A 19,190-nucleotide genomic window follows, 5' to 3' on the forward strand; every position below is an offset into this window, starting at 1 on the left:
CCACTACTCTTGGTTTCCTGTCACTCAGCCAATTTCATACCCATGTTGCTACCGTCCCTTTTATTCCGTGAGCTACAAGTTTGCTCACAAGTCTGTTGTGCGGCACTGTATCAAATGCCTTTTGAAAGTCCATGTACACCACATCAACCACATTGCCCTCATCAACTCCCTCTGTTACCTCCTCAAAAAACTCCAGCAAGTTAGTTAAACATGATTTTCCCTTAAGAAATCCATCCTGTCTTTCCTTAATTAACTCGCATTTGTCCATGTGACTAATGGATTTTGTTCCAAATTATTTTTTCTAAAAGTTTTCCCACCACCAAAGTTAAACTGACTGGCCTGTAATTGCTGGGCTTATCTTTACACCGTTTTTTGAACAAGGGTGCAATATTTGCAATTCTCCAGTCCTCTGGCACCACCCCTGAGTCTAAGGAAGATTGAAAGAATATGGCCAGTGCCTCTGCAATTTCCACCCTCACTTCCCTCAGTATCCCTGGATTCATCTCATCTGGTCCTAGTGTTTTATCCAATTTTAGTACAGACAGCCTATCTAATATCGACTCTTTATCAATTTTAAACCCCTCTAGTGTCTGACTTACCTCCTCTTTCAACATTACCTAGGTTGCATCTTCTTCCTTGGTAAAGACAGATGCAAAGTATTAATTTAATACCTCAGCTTTGCCCTATGCCTTCATGTGTAAATTCCCTTTCTGGTCCATAATTGGCCCCACTCCTCCTTTTACCACCGTTTTACTATTTATATGCCTATAGAAAACTTTGGGATTTCCTTTAATGTTAGCTGCCAGTTTCTTTCCTTGGTGTTTGAACTGAGTGGGATAGACTGCAAGACACCTATTCCAAACAACAGCAAAGGAAATGACAGGTCACATGACTTGATTGCCAGCATTTCAGTTTCACTTCTGCATTGTAAAAGACCAGTGAACTGGATAGGCAGGAGGCAGAACAAATTGGCTGGGGCCTGTTTCTTGCAGACCAGATAAAAAGATCTCTCCCTGAAAGAGGTTTGCCTCTCTTGTACATTTGAGGTGGTGGCTGTGGTCTGCCTGAGGATAGAAGATACCCCTGGAGAGGAAAAGACCCAGGAAAAGAGGAGTTTCTGCTCTCTGTGGAGAAAGGCTCCATTGCTGAAAGGAAGCTCTCCATTTTTAAAGGCAGCAGTCTCTGAAAAATCTTTGCCTCAGCAGTGATTCTTGTCGCATCTTATATTTTGGGAGATCCTGAAAGCTCAAGAAAGTTTCTATTGCTAGACTGTTATTTCAAAACCCAAGTAGACCTGTTGCTACACCCTTTGCTGAAAGATCTGTGTGATGCCTGCTGCAGACAAAATGCAGTTAATGCCTACCCATCACAGACTGTTATCAACCTCGCCTGGAGGCGCTTTGAGTGGTATCCAACTATTCGACTCTGGGACACCTCACCAACCCAGAAATATCCTACCAGAATGTGACAACCTAATTATTTTATTATTCCTAAGAAACAGTTGTAGTGTAAAACATCTTTTTAAAACTGATTAACTGTTTTTTTTCTTTTTGAATATATGCGTGCATGAGGGTTAGGAAGAATAAGAAGTTTGAAAAGAATCCTTTCACATATAGAGTTATCTTATTATTGTTTAAGACTTAGTTTATTAATAGTTAATTTTTTTGTTGTTTAAAGAAATGTGGTTTGGTGTGCTTTATTCTGGGGGACAAACAGAGTGTTTAATTTGGTTATTTTCCGGTAGGTGGGAAACGTTGCTAATATGCTATGACATGTGGAGTAGTGGGACTGAAATAACAACGCATTACTCCTGCCGTGGTAATAACAACATTACAACAATAACTACACATTTTAAAAGTACTGAATTGATTGTGAACACTTTGCGACAGCATGAGGTCATGAAAGGGGCTTTCTAAATCCAAACTTCTCATTCTGGAAAATTTTAAGCTATGAGGAAAGATTAGGTAGGCTGGGGTTGTTTTCTTTGGAACAGAGGTGGTTGGGAGAAATTTAATTGAGGTGTATAAAATTACGTGGGGCCCAGATAGATAGGAAGGACCAATTTGTCTTAGCAGAGAGGTCAATAACCAGGTCAATAACCATACAGCGCTGGGGGTCTGGAACTCACTGCCTGCAAGAATGGTAGAGGCAGAAACCATCATTGCATTTAAAAAATACTTGGATGTGCACCTGAAGTGTCATAACCTACAAGGTTATGGACTAAGAGCTGGAAAGTGAGATTAGGCCAGATCTCTCCTTTTCAGCTGGCACAGGCACAATGGGCCAAATAGCTTTCTGCTGTGTGGTAAATTTCCATGATTTTACTTTCAGTATACAGTGAATTTGAAGTAGCTGGAACTGGGTCAAATCCATTAAGACCCACGAGAGAGAAAAAAAATCTTATGTAGCACCTTGCATATTGTTACAAAAGATTGTATTTTTGTACTAAAATCTTAGACTTGCATGTGTGTTTTAAAAATTGAAAAAAGGATTTTCAGTAGACTTGAACAACTGCAAATAGCTGGAAATTTTGGATGTTGACTTTGTATGCAAAGATAGGGGAAGCAAGCAGTTTCGAGGGATCAAGGGGTTTGACCTCCTTTGAGTGACAGAAAAAACACTCTGTCTTGACACGTGACCATCTTCAGAAAGGTTTTTTCCACTTTGGATACTTTTAAAAACCAGCAAGTTGAACCAAGAGGCAAGCATTTGAAATATTGCTTTGACCTGCCTGGAGCAAGACAGGAAGACCCAGAAAAGTGTTACCTCTCTCTGTAAAGGAATCCTACATCTCTTGAAAAGAAATCCTGCATCTGAAAAGTAGCAGCTTCCTATTGCCTCCAGGCTTTGAAGAATCCCTGCCTCAAGAGTGGTTCCTGTTGCCTCCTGTGTTTGAAAGATCCTGAAATCTCAAGAAGCTTCTACCGCTAGACTGCTGCTTCAAAACCCAAACTGACCCATTGCTACACCTGCTGAAAGATCTGTGTGACACCTGCTGCAGACCTTGCCTTGAACAACTACCCATCACAGACTGTTCATCAACCTCGCCTTGAAAGACTTTGAGTGGCATCCGACTATTCGACTCGGACACCTCACCATAACGAAAACATCCTACCAGAACGTGATAAACTCAATCATTGTATTTTTTTCCCTTTTTATTCCAATGAAACAGCTGTAAACCAAAAATCCTTTCTCCCGGTTAACTTTTGTTTTTGAATGTATGTGCACGCGCATGAGGGCCAAGGAAATGAGTTTTTGATATACTTAGGTTTATCTCATTAGTAGTTAAGGCCTATTACTTCTTTTCTAATAAATAGTTAATGTTGATGCTGTTTGAAGAAACCTGGTTTGGTGTGCTTTATTCTGGGGGACAAATAAAGTGTTTAATTTCGGTAGATGGGAACTTTATTTGATAAGCTGTGACCTGTGCAGTAGTGGCACTGAATTAACAGTGCATTACTCCCGCCTTGGTCGTAACAATATCCTCAGGGTACCCCAAAGAGCCTCAAAGGTGAGGGAATCATTTTTGAAGTGTGGTATCGGTTGCTATGTAGGCAATTGCACAAAGAGAGGGACTACAAAGAGCAATGGGATCAATGGTCAGTTCATCAATTTTGGAGATGTCAGGTGGGAGATAAATCTTGGCTTGGAAGCACTGAAGGGTTGGGATAGTGATTTGGGAGGGCAGAATACCCAAGAAGGGAGAAATGAAAGTTTGCATGACAGGAGAGGGGTCTAGGAGAAGTAAAGAGAAAAAGAAAAGAGATAAAAGTGGAACTAGAAATGATGGGTTCAAGTCCGGATCAGAAGCTGGAATGGACACAGAAGAAAAAAAAACTCAAGTTACATAGGGTTGGTTACATAGTAGGATCAGGATACATATGTCATGATAGTAAACAGGAAAGAATGGAGATATAATAGGAGTAAGTCCAAAGTTAAAGTCTGCAGTCCTGTGATGGAATAAAGTCGATATATGTAGTCAGCATGGAACAGAAAAATGATTATCCAGGTTCAGAGGCAAATGTGGCAGGCGAATGAGTCCAGAAGCTATTTGGAGGATAGAAGATCAGAGGACACACTGCTGGAGGTATTTCCACGAGAATAAAGATCCAGGATGTATGCAGAATCAGTTGTGAGGCATAAAAAAAGTGGCAAAGCTGCACCCTTGCTTGAATGAACTAAAATTTACAATCAGGTGTAACAAATATAAGTCATACCTCCTGAAGTTAATGTTCACTTTCACATTGTGAAAAGTTTAGTTGCTTCAAACAGGTATCGTCTTTGTTACATCTTATGTACTGGCTGCTGAAACTGAGGTAATTCAACATGTGTATCATCTCGACCAGGTCACATGCAACAAGGCACAAAAATGGTGCATAACTGATGTAATGGGACAGAACTTTTGTCTTCACTGTCCATGAGGTTATTTGGCAGCTTGGACGGTCTGCTGTTTATAGAACCCTTCTGATTGTCATTCCAATAAACAGAATAAAAATCCATGGGGTTCTATAAAGGATGGGAAATCCAAAGTATGAGATTACCACCCTTGCAGTGAAAATGAAAATTAGCCACATTACAAGCTCTAATGTAATATCAGATATTGAAACATCAAGCGTCCTGAAACAAGTCCAGAGCTGAATTTAAGGGTAATCTAATCAGCAGCTCGTCACAAATAGTTGGATATCAACTCTCCTGTTTACAGTGCAGTCTGGTCCAGTTAACAAAGTACCCAACATAGAGTGGATTATACAATTCTCAACAACCAGACAAATGCCTTTTCATTTATGTATTAAAATGCCCATTTTTATCAAGACTATTTTTGATCTTTTAAATATGGTTTTAGAATTAGAAATTTGATCACATATTTAAAAGCTTTTAATTACATCAAAACAAACCATTTTTCAATTTTCTTGGTTTGTTCTGTATCTACTTTCTGTTTTGTAAAGGATTATATATAATCATGAAAATGCCTGGAAATGTGACTGACAGCAGAAATCATGCACAATTCTTCACATCTAAGATACCCTCCAACGTGTTGTGTGGCACGAAATGGGATAGATTTCAAACAGATCTAGCAATGCAAAACTGGGCATCCATGAGGCGCTGTGGGCCATCAGTAGCAGAATTGTAATCAATCACAATCTGTAACCTCATGGCTCGGCATATCCCCCACTCTACCATTACCATCAAGTCGGGGGATCAATCCTGATTCAATGAAGAGTGCAGGAGGGAATGTCAGGAGCAGTACCGGGTATACCTCAAATGAGGTATCAACCTGGTGAAGCTACAACCCAGAACTACTTGTGTGCCAAACACCGTAAGCAGCATGTGATAGACAAAGCTAAGCGATCACACAACCAATGGATCAGATCTAAGCTCTGCAGTCCTGCCACATCCGGTCATGAATGGTGGTGGATAATTAAACAACTAACTGGAGGAGGTGGTTCCACAAATATCTCCATTCTCAATGATAGGGGAGTTCAGCACATCAGTGCAAAAGATAAAGCCGAAACATTTGCAACAATCTTCAGCCAGAAGTGCCAAATGGACGAACCATCTCGGCCTCCTCCCGAAGTCCCCAGCATCACAGATGCCAGTCTTCAGCTAATTCGATTCACTCCACGTTATAACAAGAAATGACTGAAAGCACTGGAAATTGTAAAAGCTATGGGCCCTGACAACATTCTGGCAATAGTATTGAAGACCTGTGCTCCAGAACTTGCCACGCCCCGAGCCAAGCTCTTCCCGTACAGCTACAACACTGGCATCTACCCAACAATGTGGAAAATTGTACTGCACACAAAAAGCAGGACAAATCCAACCCAGCCAATTACAGCCCCATCAGTCTACTCTCAATCAACAGAGAAGTAATGGTAGGTGTTGTTGACAGTGCTATCAAGCAGCACTTGCTTAACAACAACCTGCTCAGTGACGCTCAGTTTGGGTTCCGTCAGGGCCACTCAGCTCCTGACCTCATTACAGCCTTGGTTCAAACATGGACAAAAGAGCTGAACTCAAGAGGTGAGGTGAGAGTGGCTGCTCTTGACATCAAGGCCACATGTGACCGAGTATGGCATCAAGGCGCCCTCGCAAAACTAGAGTCAATGGGAATCAGGGGGAAAATTCTTTGCTGGTTGGAGTCGTGCCTAGTGCAAAGGAAGATGGTTGTGGTTATTGGAGGTCAATCATCTCAGCTCTAGGACATCATTGCAGGAATTCCTCAGGGTAGTGTCCTAGGCCCGACTATCTTCAGCTGCTTCATCAATGACCTTCCCTCCGTCATAAGGTCAGAAGTGGGGATGTTCGCTGATGATTGCACAATGTTCAGCACCATTCGCGACTCCTCAGATATTAAAGTAGTCAATGTAGAAATGCAGCAAGACCTGGATGATGTCCAGGCTTGGGCTGATAAGTGGCAATTAACATTCACACCACACAGGTGCCGGGCAATGACCATCTTCAACAAGAGAGAATCTAACCATCTCCCCATGATGTTCAGTAACATTACGATTGCTGAATCCCCCATTATCAACAGTATGGGAGTTACCATTGACCAGAAACTGAACTGGAGTAGCCATATAAACACCGTGGCTACAAGAGCAGGTCACAGGCTAGGAATCCTGCGGCGAGTAACTCACCTCCTGACTGCCCAGAGCCTATCCACCATCGATAAGGCACAAGTCAGGAGTGTGATGGAATACTCTCCACTTGCCTGGATGAGTGCAGCTCCAACACGCAAGAAGCTCAACACCATCCAGAACAAAGCAGCCCGCTTGATTGTTTGCGGATGGGGTGCCATTCACTCCCTCCACCACCGACGCATAGTGGCAACAGTGTGTACCATCTACAAGATGCATTGCAGCAACACAACAAGGCTCCTTAGACAGCACCTTCCAAACCTGTGACCTCTACCACATAGAAGGACAAGGGCAGCAAATGCATGAGAATACCACCACCTTCAAGTTCCCCTCCATGCCATACACCATCCTGACTTGGAACGGGATCACTGTTCCTTCACTGTCGCTGGATTAAAATCCTGGAACTCCCTTCATAACAGCACTGTGGTGTACCTTCCCCACATGGACTGCAGCGGTTCAAGAAGGTGGCTCACCACCAGCTTCTCATGAGCAATTAGGGATGGGCAATAAATGCTGGCCTAGCCAGCGACGCCCACATCCCCATAAACAAATAAAAAAAATTATGTCTGAGCTGTTATAAATGCTGCATATTATTTTTTCCCCAAGCATTCCACAAAGAGATGGCAGAAACAAACTGGAACATAAGAACACTGCATTATAGGGTGGTAGTTACGAGCTGAATCCCTCAATCACCAAAAATTCCCAAGTTCAACCACACAACCAGAAGGAAATGCCAACAGAAGCCATGAGCTTCCCCACCTCATGCGGGGAAAAAATCTGATCTGACATTAGCCCTACTATAAACTTGGGTTCCAAAAACAAATTTGCAGTTATAAATTAACAAGACAATTTATTTGCCTTGTCTTGGTGCTTTACGTGCACTTTTCAGCTCTTAGCAGTATATGCTTATTAAGCTCCTTTTTACAAGGACAGAAAGAAAAATCATATTGTGTGTAGGTGCCATAAAAAATTGAAAGGTGACCAAAATTGAAATTGTCTGCACTAGCTCTCCGAGTGAGCAATTCAATTAGTGCTAATCCCCTGCCTTCTCCCCATAATCCTGCACATTCTTCCTTTTCAGATAACTATAATTCTCTTTTGAATGCCTCGACTGAATTTGCCTCCACCATACTCTCTGGCAATGCATTCCAGATCCTAACCACTTGCTGCTTGAAAAAGCTTTTCCTCATTGCTTCTTTTGTCAATTTCCTTCAATTTGTGCCCACTCATTCTCGATCCTTTCACGAGTGGTAACTGCTTTTCCCTATCTACACTGTCCAGACCCTCCATGATTTTGAATACCTCTTTCAAATCTCCAAGGAAAACAGTCCCAACTTATCCAATCTCTCTTTGTAAATGAAGTTCCTCATCCCTGGAACCATTCTTGTGAATTTTTTCTGTCCTCTCTCCAATGCACTCACATCTTTTCTTAAATACGGTGCCCAGAACTGGACGCAATATTCCAGTTGAGGCTGAACCAGCGTTTTATACAAGTTCAACATAACCTCCTTGCTCTTGTACTTTATGACCCTATTATTAAAGTCTAGAACACTTTGCTTTATTGACCGCTTTCTCAACCTGTCCTGCCACATTCGATGACTTATGCACATATAAACTGAGGTCCTTCTGCTCCTGCACCCCCTTTAGATTTGTACCTATATTTCATTTTGTCACTCCATGTTCTTCCTACTGAAATGAATCACTTCATACTTTTCCACATTGAACTTCAGATGAACTTCATCTGCTACCTGTCCACCCATTCCACCAACTTTTGAAGTTCCACATCATCTTCCTCACAGTTCAGAATGCTTCCAAGTTTTGTATCATCCGCAAATTTTGAAATTGGGCCCTCTATACCAGGGTCTAGGTCAGTAATAAATATCAGAAAGAGCAAGGATCCCAACCCTGACCCCTGGGGAACTCCACTACAAACATTCTTCCAGTCTGAAAAATGTCCATTAACCACTATGCTGTTTCCTAACACTCAGCCAATTTGGTATCCATGTTGCTACTGTCCCTTTTATTCCATAAGTTATAACTTCGTTCACAAGTCAGTTGTGCAGTACTGCATCAAATACCTTCTGTAAGTCCATGTACACCACAACAGCATGACCCTCATCAACCCTCTCTGTTATCTCTTCAAATAAAAACAGAAAATTAAACAAAATTTTCCCTAAACAAATCTGTGCTGGCTTTCCTAAATTAACCCGCATTTGTCCAAGTGATTATTCATTTTGTCCCGAATTATTGTTTCTAGAAGGTTCCCCACAACTGGAGTTAAACTGACTGGCCTGTAGCTGCTGGGTTTATCTTTACACCCGTTTTTGAATAAGGGTGTAACATTTGCAATTTTCCAGTCCACTGACACCACCCAAGTCGAAGACTGGAAAATTGTGGCCAGAGCTTTCGCAATTTCCACTTTTACTTCCCTCAGTATCCTTGGATGCATCTCATCCACTCCTGGTGCCAAATCAACTTTAAGCACAGACAGCCTATCCAATATCTCATCAATTTTAAATCTTTCCAGTGTATTAATTATCTCCTCTTTCACCATGACCTGGGTCACATCTTCTGCCTCGGTAAAGACAGATGCAAAGTATTAATTTAATATCTCAGCTATGCCACCTACCTCCGTGCGTAGATCCCCTTTCTGGTCCCTAATCGGCCCCACTCCTCCTTTTACCACCTTTTTACTATTTATATGCCTATAGAAGACTTTGGGATTCCCTTTTATGTTAGCCGCCAGTCTCTTTTCATACTGTCCTTTTGCTTCTCTTACTTGCTTTTTCCCCTCTGAACCTTCTACATTCAGCCTGGTTCTCCGTTGTATTATCTACCTGACATCTGTCAAAAACACATTTCTTCTTCATCATCTTAATGTCCATCTCTTTTGTCATCCAGGGAGCTCTGGATTTGTTTGTTCCATCTTTTCCTTTCGTGGGAATATGTCTTAACTGTGCCAGAAATATCTCTTCTTTGTTCAGGTACCATTTGTCCTGCCAACCTTTGATTCCAATTTATCTGGCCCAAATCCATTCTTAAACCAGATCCAGCAGTGCCTCCTTTCTCGTTGGACTGGAAACATACTGCTGTAGAAAAGTTTCCTGACACACGCTAGAAACTCTTGCCCCTCTGTGTCCATCACACCACTATTAGCCAAGTCTATATCCCGATAATTAAAGTCTCCCATTATAACTATTCTGTAATTCTTACACTTCTCTGAAATATCCTTACAAATTTGTTCAAGGATGTAAATGCGTTGGAGGTTGTTCAGAGGAGGTTTACTAGATTAATACCTGGAATGAGCGGGTTGTTGTATGAGGAAAGGTTGGACAGACTGGGATTGTTTTCACTGCAGTTTAGGAGAGTGAGGGAAGACTTGACTGAAGTTTGTAAGATCCTGAATGGTCTTGACAAGGTGGATGTGGAAAGGATGTTTCCTCTTGTGGGTGAGTCCAGAACTAAGCGGCACTGTTTTAAAATCAGGGGTCGCCCTTTTAGGACAGCGATGAGGAGAATCTTTCTCTCTGAGGGTTGTGAAACTTTGGAACTCTCTGCCTCAGAAGATGGTGGAAGTACGGTCATTGAATATTTTTTAGGCAGAGGTAGATTGATTCCCTTGCCTCACAAGAATCTAAGGTTGTCAGGGATAGATGGGAGTGTGCAATTCGAGACACAAACAGATCAGAGCCATGATCTTATTGAATGGCAGAGCAAGCTACAGGGGCTGAATGGCCTATTTCTGCTCCTAATTCGTATGTTCCTCCACATCTTTCCCACGAGTTGGTGTCCTATAGACTATACAAAGCAATGTAATTGCACCTTTTTTGTTCCTTAGGTCCAGCCAAATAGATTCTGTCCTTGGCCCCTCTGGGACATTCTCTCACTCCAGCACTGTAATGCTCTCCTTAATCAATACAGCCACCCTCCCACTTCTCACCATCAAGGGAGGTGGTGGCACAGTGGTATTGTCACTGGACTATTAACCCAGAGAATTGCTCTGCAGGCATGGGATTGAATCCCACCATGGAAAAAAGTGGAATTTGAATTCAATTAATAAAATCTGGAATTAAAAGCTAATCTAATGATGGCCATGAAACCATTGTCGATTGTCATTCACTAATGTCCTTTCTGCTGTCCTTACCTGGTCTAGCCTACATGTGACTCCAGATCCACAGCAATGTGGTTGACTCTCAAATGCCCTTTGAAATGGCTTAGCAAGCCACTCAGTTGCATCAAACCGTTACAAAGTCTAAGAAAAGGAATGAAACCTGACACACCACCAGACATCGCCCTAGGCACCAAAATGACAACGGCAAACCCAACCCTGCAAATTCCTCCTTACTGACATCTGGGAGCTTGTGCCAAAATTGGGAGAGCTGTCCCACCAACGGGTCAAGCCTGACACAGACATACTCACCGAATCATACCTTACAGACAATGTCCCAGATACCGCCATCACAATCCCTGGGTACGTCCTGTTCCACCCAGGACAGACCCAGCAGAGGTGGCGGCACAGTGGTATACAGTCGGGAGAGAGTTCCCCTGGGAGTCATCAACATCAGCTCTGGACCCCATGAAGAGTCATGGCATCAGGTCAATCATGGGCAAGAAAACTTCCTGCTGATTACCACCTACCACTCCCCTGCGCCACCCCCCATCAGCTGATAAATCAGTACTCCTAATGTTGAACACCACTTGGAGGAAGCACTGAGGGTAGCAAGGGTGCAGAAAGTACTCTGGGTGGGAGACTTCAACGTCCATCACCAAGAGTGGCTCAGTAGCACAAATACTGACCGAGCTGGCCAAGTCCGAAAGGACAAAGCTGCTAGCCTGGGCATTTGGTGAGGGAAAAACAAACTTGACATCGTCCTCACTAATTTGCCTGTCGCAGACGCATCTGGCCACGGCAGTATTGGCAGGACTGACCACCGCACAGCCCTTGTGGACAGGAAGTCTCGTCTTCACCTTGCAGACACTCTCCATCGTGTTGTGTGGCACTACCACCTTGCTAAATGGAATAGATTTCAAACAGATTTAACAATGCAAAACTGGGCATCCATGAGGTGCTGTGGGCCATCAGCAGCAGCAGAATTGTACTCAACCACAATCTGTAACCTCATGGTCCTGCATATCCCCCATTCTACCATTACCATCAAGTCTGGGGATCAATCCTGGTTCAATGAAGAGTACAGGAGGGCATGCCAAGAGCAGCACCAGACATACCTCAAAATGAGGCGTCAACCTGGTGACGCAACAACCCACTTGCATTCGACAGCCAGAGCTAAGCGATCACACAACCAACGGATCAGATCTAAACTCTGCAGTCCTGCCACATCCAGTCGCAAATCGTGGACAATTAAACAACTAACTGGAGGAGGTGGCTCCACAAATATCCTCATCCTCAATGATGGAGGTGCCCAGCACGTCAGTGCAAAAGATAAGGCTGAAGCATTTGTAACAAACTTCAGCCAGAAGTGCCGAGTGGATGATCCATCTCAGCCTCCTCCTGAAGTCCCCAGCATCACAGATGCTGGTCTTCAGCCAATTCGATTCACTCCACATGATATCAAGAAATGTCTGAAGGCACTGGATATTGCAAAAGCTATGAGCCCTGACAACATTCTGGCCATACTGAAGACCTGTGCTCCAGAACTTTCCGCACCCCTAGCCCGGCTGTTCCAGTACATCTACAACACTGGCATCTACCCGGCAATGTGGAAAATTGCCCAGGTATGTCCTATACCCAAAAAGCAGGACAAATCCAACCTGGCCAATTACCACCCCATCAGTCTACTCTCAATCATCAGTAAAGTGAAGGAAGGTGGCGTCGTCAGTGCTATCAAGCTGCACTTGCTTAGCAATAACCTGCTCAGTGATGCTCAGTTTGGGTTCCGTCAGGGACACTCAGCTCCTGACCTCATTACAGCCTTGGACATAACAGCTGAACTCCAGAGGTGAGGCGAGAGTGACTGCCCTTGACATCAAGGCAGCATTTGACCAAGCATGGCCTCAAGGAACCCTAGCAAAACTGGAGTCATTGGGATTCAGGGGGAAAACTCTCCCCTGGATGGAGTCATACCTAGCGCAAAGGAAGATGGTTGGGGTTGTTGGAGGTCAATCATCTCAGTTGCAGGGCATCACTGCAGGAGTTCCTCCTGGTAGTGTCCGAGGCCCTATCATCTTCAGCTGCTTCATCAACAACCTTCCTTCTATCACAAGGTCAGAAGGGGGGTATGGTCGCTGATGATTGCACAATGTTCAGCACCATTCGCAACTCCTCAGATATTGAAGCATTCCGTGTAGAAATGCAGCAAGACCCGGACAATACCCAGGCTTGGGCTGAGAAGTGGCAAGTAACATTCGCACCACACAAGTGCTAGGCAACGACTATCTCCAACAAGAGAGAATCTAACCACCTCCCCTTGACATTCAGAGGCATTACCATCGCTGAATCCCCCACTATCAACATCTTAGGGGCTACCATTGACCAGAAACTGAACTGAAGTAGCCATATAAATACCACGGCTGCAAGAGCAGGTCAGAGGCGAAGGATCCTGCAGCAAGTAACTCACCTCATGACGCCCCAAATCCTGTCCACCATCTATAAAGGCACAAGTCGGGTATGTAATGGAATACTCTCCACTTGCCTGGATGGGTGCAGCTCCACCAACACTCAAGTTCAACACCATTCAGCACAAAGCAGCCCACTTGATTGGCACCCCATCCACCATCTTCAACATTCACTTCCTCCATCACAGACACATAATGGCAGTAGTGTGTACCATCTACAAGATGCACTGCAGCAATGCACCAAGGCTCCTTAGACAGCATTTTCCAAACACGCAATCTCTTCCACCTAGAAGGATAAGGGCAGCAGATGCATTGGAACACCACCACCTGCAATTTCCCCTCCAAGCCGCACACCACCATGACTTGGAACTATGTCGCTGTTCCTTTACTGTAGCTGGGTCAAAATCTTGCAACTCCCTTCCTAACAGTACTGTAGGTGCACCTACCCAACATGGACTGCAGTGGTTCAAGAAGGTGGCTCACCACCACCTTCTCAAGGGCAATTAAGTATGGGCAATAAGTGCTGTTCTAGCCAGCAATGCCAACATCCCATGAACAAATAAAAGAAAAATCAGTGTAAAACTTGGTAAGCAAGGGGGTGAAAGGTTAACAGGGGTAGGTGGTAATGTGGAGAAATCAGTTCAGCCATGAACTTATTGAATGGCAGAGCAGGCTCGAGGGGTGAGGTGGCCTACTCCTGCTCCTAATTAGTAGGTTTGTATGTTCGTAGTTTAGAATTAATATACACTTCGGTTAAATACAACTTTGCAGCCTCAATCTTTCTTTTCTTGCAAAATCTTCAGCTTTTTGCACTAAGATGGCATTCCATTTACCACAGCACTGCTGCAGTTGTCAATATGTCAAACCGCTTCTTCACCTTTGATGCCCTTGTCCCCAACAAAATCTTGCGTCTCTTCCATCATGGTCCCATCTCCAATATAGCTTCCATCTTCATTCCCTCAAATGCGAGGGGTGCAGACCTGAGCCAATCTGAAACAAAACTAGTTTTGACATCCATCACAGATGTGGCTGAATTATTTCAAACAATATCAGGCTTCAGCATCCTCAGACAAAACTACCTAATACTTCACTATCACCCTGAGAAGCAAACAGAACCTTCAGCTCGTCTCCACTAACCTCACCAACAACAAGCACGAGGAGTTCTTTGTCACTAAGAATGAGATCATCATTCAGCGACCTCCGTAGCTTTCCCTCCTTCCCACCAAGCCAAATCCCCTTCCACGATCCCCCATGGGCAGGCCCTGAACCCATGTATGTCCTTATTTTCTCTCCCATTATGTCCTTTTTAAACTCACTTTGTCAATGAGACCCACCTACATAGAATGCATAGTTCAGAAACAGGTCATTCAGTCCACATGGTCTATGCTGGTGTTTACACTCCACGAGCCTCCTCGACATACTTACCTGGTTAGTGTCGCAGACCACCGCTGAAGGTAAACCCTTGCTCATGATGAACTGGTTTATGCCTTTCCTTGTTCCAAATTACCTCGCTATTTGGCAAGTCAATCAGGCGAACAGAGAACCCTCTTCAATCAATTTCAGCTTAATGATTACATTATATGCTCTCACCTGATCTTCCTTGACTTTATTACAAAATAGATTTCTAAAATAGGGACTGGAAAGTGAATAGTATGTCACTGTACATTTACAGAAGCTATTTTAATAATCCCTGCTCGTTAATAAAAAATAGCAGTCATATTGACCACGCAAAACTGCAACCCAAGGTAGAACCAGGCACAACAATGCTGTGTTATAGACTTCAAATTGTTGACCCCCCCACTGAGTGTCTCTCTGGCTCAGACAGACTACTCAATTTTAACAGGATTGACTGAGAAATACTTCATATATAAAAAAGTAAAAACTGGGGTAAAGGAAATTAAACATGTGTCTCAGAACTCCAAAGCAATGCCAATTAAATTTATACAAATAAAGCCAACAAGTTGCATCTATCTTAATTGCAAAGCATGGCTTCTCCCTGGTCATGTCTATACCATGTTGCTCTTGTTTTGAACATCAAAACAAGCTCGATCATTTGTTTTTTAACCCTGTATGATAACGGTACCATATGTTACCTTGATCAAACTGCCTTTGAATGTTATCTTGATCAGTCCTGTTTCCACTTACACGATACAGTCCTTCAGTGTTCAAACCTAAGAAAAAAAATAAGAGCTTGTTACCAAAATATTCAAGGGGTTGAAAAAATTATTTTTCACAATGAAAAATCTATTAAATAAATTAGCTGTGACAAAGGTTTTATCATCTACTTTTGATTTGCTGCTCTTTTAAAGCCAGTCATAGTACATAAACAATTTTTTAAAAATCTATTTCAGATCACTAAAGCAAGCTTATCTCAACACAATATTGCGAATTACAGGTAGGAGAGAGGAACAATATAATCTTAATGCTGTGTAATTGATTCAGTTTGCATATGCCTTTTTCTTTTAAAATTTGATTTGTGCAATATTCAAAATCTAGGAGGCGCCATTAATTTTTTTTACTGGGATATAAGTGATTCTATTGAAAAAAAAAAGTCTGCTTGAAAATAATCTACTGGTTTGAATCTCCTGCAAAAGACAGGAAAAGACAGCTTAGTTAACAACGAACATTTACATTGTTTCTTCCCATCTCGAAGGGGGAAAAAAAAAAACTGTTGAAAGTTTTTCTACAGAGTTCGTGCTTAGTTCTCAAGAGTTATGATATGGAGCCAAAATAATATCTTCATATAAAGTGAATCTGAAAACTGAGATGTAAACCTGAAGCTACAACGCAGAACTACATGCATGCTAAATAATCGAAACAGCATGCTATAGACAGAACGAAGTGATCCTACAATCAAAATGTAAATAATGACAGACAATTAAGAAACTAATGGAAGGGATGGTGCCATGTACATCCCATCCTCAATGATGGCAAAGCCCCAGCATGCAAGAGCAAAAGACAAGATTCAAGTGTTTGGAACTCTCATCAGACAGAAGCTCTCAGCTTCTTCCTGAGGATTCCACCATCACAGATGCCAGTCTTCAGCCAATTCAATTCACTCCACATGACATCAAGAAACTGTTGAGTGCATCGAACACTACAAAGGATACAGGCCCCGATTGTACCCAGCTGTAGTGCTGAAGACCTGTGCTCAAGTACTAGTCACACCTTTAGCTAAGCTCTATCAGCACAGCTGCAATCACTGGCACGACCAGACAATATGGGAAACTGCCCAACAAAAAGCAAGACAAATCTAACCTGGCCCATTAGTCTACTTTCAATCATCAGCAAAGTGACTGATGTAGTTGTTGACAGTGCGATCGACACCTCATCTACTGGTTTAAACATCCACTTCCTCGGTCATTGGCGTACTGTGGCTGCAGCATGAACTACCTACACTGCACAGCAGCAATTAGCCAAGACTTCATCAGCAAAACCTTCCGAACCCATAACCTAAACCACCTAAAAAGACAAGGGCAGTAAGTGCATGGGAGCATCATCACCTCCAAGTCTCTCACACCATCCTGACTTGGACATGCATCGCAATTCTGATGAGAGGTCACAGACTTGAAATGCTAACTATTTCTCTCTCCACAGATGCTGCCAGATTTGCTGAGTATCTCCAGCACTTTCTGTTCTTATTTCAGAATTCCAGCAACTGCAGTATTTTGCTCTTACAGAAAGATATGCTGAAAGGTTGAGATGAGAGAGATGGAATGGGAGGAGATTCAGGTGGAATATAAACACCAGCAGAGACTAGTTTGTCTGAATGGCCTGTTCCTGAACTGTATATTTTATGTAATTCACTGTAATATAAAAGTTAAAATTCAATCAAAACTGCTCCAGAAACCCAGAGAATCTGCAAATCTTTAAAAAATTTAAAAGCGAACCCAGTATCCCTGAAATTCATATACTAAATCTGTTTAAAATTAAGTTTCTTTCCCAGTCCCACCTGCACTCCACCACCCCGCCCCCAATTCGCACTGGGCATTAAGGACCTCCACACGCAATGGGACAAATACTCTTCCAGTACTTAGCTTTTTCAGACACAAATTTGTGTCCTTCAGTTTGTTCACATGGCTGATACAAATACTACATATCTTGCTAATGTAAATTGACATACAAAAAAGCATAGTCCTCTGACAGAGCTGGGTCTCCAAACAAGTAATAAAGGTTGCGTGACTCAGCCCTGAAGATTATGATCGAGATAATGTCTGTAGCTGAATAGTGTGCAAGTTGCTACATGGAAAAATGCTTCTAGTTTAGTCATAACAAATTTATATTGACAGAAATACTTTGAAAAAGAAATAATGTCCCAAAAAAAATTTCTGTACACATTTTCAATGGAAATGTTCTCTGGATAGATAATTTTTTTTTTTAAATAAGCATTTTATAGACAGAATGGTCAATTAAAACAATAGTATTTCATGGTGCACTGTGCAAATCCACTATTATTTTAATAGGACTGAACCTTTAACAGGCCATCTTTTATCGCCCATCAACATCTGCATTGAGACTTCATCAGTGAACCTGTCCTGCAAGCCAACACTGCTGTTTACTGTAGTTGTGTGATGTCACATGATCTTCTACCACTAAAAATATTACACAAAATTCTACTATTGTTTCAAATTTACTTGCATAAACTTTTCACATTTCAGGGCATCTGAATTTTACTGTTTTTCATTATATTTCACTATTCTCTCTAATCATCAATTAAATAGAATGAAATTGTTTGTTCAAACAGATAAACGGAAAGAGAGGAAAAAGGCTTCACCTTACATACTACATACAACAAAAAACGTAACTTTGAGGATGTTATAGTTGGATCCAAATTTCTGAAAAACTTGCCCTTCATTTGACACGAGTTGACTTCAGCAACCAGCATCTGATGCTATGGAGCATTTGCTCACTAACCAGAAAAAATGAGGCCAAGAACTAGTTGTCATTCGGGGTTTGCTTCTATCGCATGAGTTCTCAAACAAGTTGGCAAAATGCCACATAAATGTGGTGTCATGCCTTTTATTATGATGGTATTGGCGGGGCAGTGAGTCAGGTGTGCAGGAATAGAGATAAATAAGAACTTACATTATAGGACACTTTCCAGTTCTAATAGAGCTTCCATCCAAGTCAATGCAGTTTCTCTCATGATTCAGTGATTCTGCAGCTTGCCAATCTCACACAACCAAAATGGAACGGAATTGAGGTAGGAACAATATTTCAGGTTTTTAATTGGTGGTTTGGGGGTGGGGGGGGGGGGGGGGGCAGGGAGGGGGGGACAAAATTCAATGCCAGAACTTTTTCCTCTTACAACTTGCAAGTCATGTGTGCCCAATGTAAACAAGCACTTAAGCAAGTACAAACACAATTTAATATTGAGAGGAAAGCCTATTAATGAAAACGTTCTCTTGAAATTTCAGGAGAGCTTGTTAATAAACAGCATGCAGGAGGAAGAAAGAATTTTAAATGAACAATGATTAAAAATTAATACTTTTCCCACAGCTTTTCTTACGAGCTATGGTGCAGGACTTTGGGAGTGAGCATAACTAGACTTCTGAGAAAAGGCAGAAAATGACAAAGAAATGGGTAAGACTGTGAAGAGGCATAGCAGTGCACAAGTGGCAGATAAATGCTAACAGTCCATCACAGACCAGAAAGAAGAAAAAGTGAGCATTAGGGAAGGTGAAGGATGGCAATCGAATGCCCAGCTGGTAGCACTGGCAATGGCGTTTGCAACGTGCTGGCAGGCAATATGCAGGGAACGTCTTTATTTACATTCACTGGGTTGCAATTGGGAAACTGTAAAGCAGCTGGCTTTTTACATAATACATGATTGGTTCATGGTTTCTACTGGAAAAGAAAATCAATCAGAAAGCTCATTTCACAGAGACAAACCATAGATTAAAATATTATATGTTTAATGAACATTTTACAAACATCTAGTGTTTCATTTTGTTCATGTAAGATATAGCTATTTTCTTC

The 19,190-nt window shown here is 42.3% G+C and overlaps 1 protein-coding gene across 4 annotated transcripts in view; it reads right to left on the bottom strand.

The window, feature by feature from the left end:
- arhgap5 (Rho GTPase activating protein 5) overlaps positions 1 to 19,190 on the bottom strand; it is an 86,536-nt gene that overhangs the window by 27,142 nt on the left and 40,204 nt on the right. For all 4 annotated transcript variants that reach the window (XR_010975721.1, XM_068039339.1, XM_068039337.1 and 1 more), the window contains one exon: positions 15,305 to 15,382. Coding sequence is in view for 3 of the 4 variants with exons in the window: in XM_068039339.1 (XP_067895440.1) it covers positions 15,305 to 15,382 (78 nt within the window). In the remaining variant the exon portion in view is untranslated. The remainder of the gene's footprint in view (positions 1 to 15,304; positions 15,383 to 19,190) is intronic.

The sequence above is a fragment of the Heterodontus francisci genome, chromosome 9 (genome assembly GCF_036365525.1).
Source record: "Heterodontus francisci isolate sHetFra1 chromosome 9, sHetFra1.hap1, whole genome shotgun sequence".
Lineage (NCBI taxonomy): Eukaryota > Metazoa > Chordata > Chondrichthyes > Heterodontiformes > Heterodontidae > Heterodontus > Heterodontus francisci.